General features: G+C 38.1%; 1 protein-coding gene across 1 annotated transcript in view; it reads left to right on the top strand.

Moving 5' to 3' along the window:
• Positions 1 to 5,591, top strand: part of mri1 (methylthioribose-1-phosphate isomerase 1) — a 12,063-nt gene extending 6,472 nt beyond the window's left edge. Inside the window, exon 6 of the mRNA XM_017457095.3 lies at positions 383 to 5,591. Coding sequence (XP_017312584.1) covers positions 383 to 516 — 134 coding nt within the window. The 3' untranslated portion in view covers positions 517 to 5,591. The remainder of the gene's footprint in view (positions 1 to 382) is intronic.
• The last annotated feature ends 409 nt before the right edge of the window (positions 5,592 to 6,000 follow it).

Raw genomic sequence — 6,000 nt, 5'->3', positions numbered from 1 at the left:
TGTCTCTCTCTGTCTGTGTGTGTCTGTCTCTGTCTCTGTGTGTCTGTCTCTGTCTCTGTGTGTGTCTCGCTCTCTCTCTCTGTGTGTGTCTGTCTGTGTGTGTCTCTCTGTCTCTTTGTGTCTCTGTGTGTCTCTCTTTTTGTGTGTCTCTATGTCTCTGTCTCTCTTTGTGTGTCTGTCTTTGTATGTCTCTCTTTGTGTGTCTCTCTCTGTCTCTGTATGTCTCTCTTTGTGTGTCCCTCTGTCTCTGTGTGTGTGTGTGTGTGTGTGTGTGTGTGTGTGTGTGTGTGTCTGTCTCTGCACCCCCCCCCAGCTTGCTCATTATCCATTAGTTTGTTCAAGTCTGAGATGTATTATGGTGTTCTCCTTTTGTTCTCTTTAGGTATTGATGTGTGGAACCCGGCGTTCGATGTCACTCCTCATCAGCTGATAACGGGTGGGATCATCACCGAGCTGGGTGTGTTTTTGCCATCTGAGCTGCAGGCTGCTCTCACCGGCCGCCTCACCGCGCTGTAGAGTCCACGCCGCCCCCCGCAGGGCACAGTGTGTTACTGCACCTTCACTACCACCCTACAGCTCACACCCTCATTCCCATTACTGCACACAGGGTGAAGATCTCACCTTGGATAAAAATACACACGCAGAGTGAAGTGAAAATTACACGATGATACATTTTCACAGTCGTTCAACAACCGGAACGCTTATAAATCACCCACACGTGCGCACAGACACACAGAAACCAACCACGCTGTTTCATGTCTGTGTATAATGTAGCTTTCAACAATCTGTGTTCTCTGTTTGTGATTTATTCTTTAAACCCCCTTCCCATTTCCCCTTTCTCGCTCAGCTCCAGTCCTTACTGAACAGTGTGTTACAGAGCGCGGCTCTAGCGAGGGCCTCGTCTTTTATAACGGATTTCTCGGAAGTTAATCGAATTCAGTTGATTTCTGAAGGTCTTTCTTTTAAAATGTTAATTAATGGATTAGCATATTAGCTTCGTGTTCAATTTAAGCTCCATAAAATAAGGGCTATCGTGTCGTGTACATGCGTACGAAATCAGCCTAGACATCTGTAATCGTAGGCGAACGCAAAAAGACCTTTTGACCCGTAAATCAGATATTGAAATGTTAAACTAACATTTTTTTTTAAAGATATCTTGGAAACACAGAATAAACACACACACACATAGATAGATAGATATAATAGTTCTAATTTAGTTTACTCAACTAAGCCTGAAATCAACATTTAATGTATTATTATTTTTTTTATTTATTTTTTTTATTATTTCAGAGTAATGTGACTGATTGCGTTGGTATTTATGTAATAAGTAAACTATGGCAGTTATTTCCATGCAAAGCTGATAGGGGGCGTCCTCACACCAACGCCTGTCAATCATTCTCTGCAAGTATTGCCTTAAAAAAAAAAAGGCCGATCAGTATCAATTCTAACACAAGACAGGAACTTGTCCAAGACCTGTGGTGTTCTTCAGTTCCTCGAACGCTCCAGGTCCATGGAGCTCCATTTTCTAATCGGCGCATAATCCGTTATCTGGAGCGCTGATATGAAAACATGGAATCTGTGCACCTTTGTACGTTACAGTCCGTGTAGGTTGCGTTCATTTTTTAATTTTATTTATTTTTTCATTTATGAAATTGGGAAAAACAAGGCACAGACAAATGCATTTTCTCCATAAAATGTGTGTGTGTGTGTGTATATGTGTATATATATATATATATATATATATATATATATATATATATATATATATATATATATATATATATATATATATATATATATATATATATAAGTCTAGTTTTGGTTTCTACTTGCTTCCCCACACAGACTCTAGAACTCAGTTATTCATAAATTCTAGTAGTCTATTCTACAGACTCCTCTCTGCTTAAGATTCTGTTTTCATAAAAGATATGATTTTTATTTCTTTAAACAGAATCAGCGTCTGTAGAAATACTTTTTTCATGGTTAAAATATTCTTAAAAGTACCTCAGGAACTAAAGCTGATCTGTAACTTACCCAGTAGTCACTGATGCACATCCACGTCCTTCATGATCATTGATTAACTTAAAAAATGAATCTGAAAGGATGCATTTTTTTAAAAAATATTGTTTTAAAGCAAAACATGTTAATATTTATTGTTTTCATATAGTTCGTATCTATAATCTTGAAATACATTTTTTTTAAAAGAATGAACGCAACATACACTGACCTCCCTGCTGAAGGGGAAAAAAAATCCACACACAATAGAAACCCTCATAGACGTTGTAATGGTTTTAATGGGAATTGTATTGCGTTTTAATGGAAACTGTAATGGTCCCTGCGGATCTCTACTGGTAACTTGTTGCTTTCTACTGGCAGCATGTTATGCCTAGTGGATACCATTAAGGACCAGTAATGATTTTAATGGTTGGCTGATTGTTTGTAATGGTGCTTGTAGTGGAAACCATTAGAATTTCTGTGATGGTTTCTATTTTTTGGGGGGGTTTTTTTTCAGCAGGGATGTTGTACACACCTCCTGCTAATCTACGCTGAGCTAAAACACTGCTAGGCACTTTCCTTTCCTCTTCATCTGCTCAGAAATATATTTAACATCATAAGTTTTGCCCCTGAATAAATTATGACAAGCAAGTCAGCATTTTAGAGCAGAAATTACCCAGAACTGTGGCAACTAAATTATTATGCAGAATGTTGTGAGCGTGTATTGTTTGCAACTGACATCTAAATTAGACCTCTTAAGTTTTCCTAATCCGGCGTCTTTTATTTTTAATCTTGTCGAAATGCCTGACGTTTTTCACGTGAACACGGTTATACGACGTGAGCCGTTCTTTGAGATGGTTAAATCGTATGTCAGCGGGTGAATAGCTAGCGGTAGTTGTAGCTGGAGTGAGTAAACGGTGCTATGGAGCTAGACGTTACACTATACCTCACTAGATTACCCACAATCCTCTATTCCTACTGCTTATAGTTGCTCAGCCCCCCCCCCCCCCCCCCCCCCCCCCCGCCCTCAGTGAATGCAGGACTGTGTGATGTCTCAACATAAACGCATGCATACACACAATCTCGCAATCCAGCCAGAGCCTTTATTCTTTATACAGGATGTGAACGAAGCTAATGTTGTAGATCGCTAGCATGTAGCCGTTAAGGCATATATCAGGCCAGCGTGATCATGCAAACGAGACAAACCAATTGGGAACGTCGACATTTTCCTCAGATGTGTTGATTAAATTACTAAAAAAGGATCCTTACGGCTAATATTCCTCTGTAACTATATTTAGTTATTGGGGGGATATATTCAATGATGTATCACAAATTGTGTAAAGTGGATGCGACCATTTTTAAGTACTAAATACTACAATAGTGAGTAAACACAGCAAACTACATCTAAAGGTAGCAAATATCTCGAGGTGATGGTCACGAGGTCTTTGGCGAAGCCTTCGTTCTGACTGAACAAACTGAAACGGATGAAATGAAACAAATGGCTGAAGCTAATTTTGCCTTTTTAAATGTTGTCGTGCTAGCTAGCAACATTAGCTTTCGTTCATTCTTAAGGCACCCCAGCTAGCAATGAATGTCTTGACAGTTAGCAGGTGCATCATGATCATCGGTAGCATCGGCATTTTGGTCATAAGAGCTCAGCAAACCTGATTGTGTCCCCGTGTTACTGAATGTAGCGAGCAAAGCCAGTTCTCTTCACTGCCACCAGCAGAAATGTTTGACCATGTCCTGTTACCATAGCCATTACTCGTTTGCATAGCAACAAGGAGATCAATGTCTTAAGGAAAAGACTGGAAGTAAAATAAACTGGAAGTTCAGAGAGGCTGTGAATTTTTGGTTATTCCTTGAAACCCCCCCCCCAACCCAAAAACACAACAGACAAACAAGAAAAAATCAATGTCACAATTTCAGTTTTTCTTATGATTTGTTTTGGACACTTTTTATGGAGGTAAAGTAATACTTTGCACGTTTCTGGTTGGTCGGAACTGCTCCACATTGTCAATATTATCAAGCAATACTGCTGTACTTGTGTAATGTTGTACCATTTTTTCCCATTATATATGACAGGCTCACGATGTAGTTAGCTAGCTAGTTGTTAAGTCATATATCTGGACAATGTGAAGAAGGGGTGATGGTTAAAACAAGATGAATCAACTGAGAATATAAGATTTTCCTTGGATGGGTTGATGAATTATTAAGTTAAAGCTCTGTACAGCTAGATTTATCAGTTCTGCCAAATTCAAAAAATGGGTGGTGTCTGCAGTGGTCACCAACCCTCTTGCAAAAGATCTACCTTCCTGCAGGTTTAGCTGGCAATGATTAGATGGTCAGGTGGGCACCGTTATGGCTGGAGCTAAAGTCTTCAGGAAGGTAGATCTCCAGGAACAGGGTTGGTGACCACTGCTTGAGAGGATTGAGAAAAAAGCTAATGGCTGGCCTGGTCTTCGAAAGGAAATGTAGCATGGTGAAATGAATTCATCAAAACCTCTACGCGTGTGAGTCAGTCGTATAGCTTGTATAATACAGGATAGTATCATCATCATCATCATCATCATCATCATCATCATACATCTGGGTTAAGTTTCCTAAAAGCATCCCAGTGTTAAAATCAGAGAATGTGATCCTTCAGCTGACATTTATACAGTATGTTGTGGCTTTAATGTGTTTAGAAAACAATGTCTATTAGTTTGTTTGTTTTTTAACTTTGTATAGAAAAATCTACACAAAACTGTAGCAAATCTGTGACCGTCCATGTGTTCACTAGATTTCATTGAAAAGGTACAACACGGTTTGTATATTTCATCTTCACGATTGTTTCGCTGATTTTAATGTGTTTTATATATATACAGTACAAACTCGGTTGCCAGTTTTTGGGATCTGTTGTTTTTTTCCGTTAGGTAAACTGTACCGGTCAAATTACTGACTGTATCCCATGAGTAGACCTGATGATAAAGTGGCAATGCGGTGCGTGTGTATCATCTGTATGCTGTATATAGCTACGACTTGTTGGTTGTTGGTGATGAAACTTTGTTTAAAAGCTGTAATGGGAAGGCCTTCTTCACACACAGCGCGTCTTCATACGCCAAACAGCACGTCTTGGACGTCCACGTGAGCCATGTACCGATAATCAACTACACAATATTTTATGATGTTCGTCACTCACTGTATTGTCAGGCTCGAGGCTTTAAGGAAATTTGTCTTTTAAAAAATTCAAAAAGAAAAATGACTAGAGAAAAGTAGAGATTGTAAGTGATGCCAATCTGCTACATGCTCCAAGCCAATCAGGTGCTTTTTTTTGTTGTTTTTTTGACCAATGGGAAGCGTGCTTGGTGGATGGCTGCGTGAGTTTGAAAAGACCTCCCCATACCCATATTTATTCTCATTTATTATAACCCATATTCACAGCTAGCTTTTGTTTTGTATAATGTGGGAAAAGATTGATGAGGGGGGGAAAAAACACATTTGATTTTTTTATACATATGTATATGAATATTATACTGTATACAGCTCACATATACTACAGAACGTCTCTTTCACATCAATACAATAAAGAAGCAATGCATTTCTGGAGTCATTTATTTGCTGGTCAGCAATTTTATTATTATTATTATTATTATTATTATTATTATTATTATTATTGATGTCTATTCTGCACACAGTATCAAGCGACTGCTCAATGCTAGCTTGTAGAATATAACAATAGTGTTGGCTCTGATGCATTTAATCCATCGTGGTTGGTATTTTATTTAAATGCAGGCATAAAATTCACACTTAATAGTGATCGAGCCATGGTCTACATTACATTCTGAATTTTAAAAAATGTTTAATTAAAAAAAAAAAAGAAGTAAAGATCATATATGAATGATATTAGAGGCTCATCGTCAATGCATTATTTTTATATATATATATATATTTGTAGAAGTTATTCATAATTATTAATGAATGATTAACTACGTGTTTATCATTCTTATTTATAAAATGATAGGA

Source organism: Ictalurus punctatus, chromosome 26 (assembly GCF_001660625.3).
Source record: "Ictalurus punctatus breed USDA103 chromosome 26, Coco_2.0, whole genome shotgun sequence".
Lineage (NCBI taxonomy): Eukaryota > Metazoa > Chordata > Actinopteri > Siluriformes > Ictaluridae > Ictalurus > Ictalurus punctatus.
The sequence above is the reverse complement of the archived record's forward strand: the minus strand, read 5'-3'. Positions and strand labels throughout refer to the sequence as shown.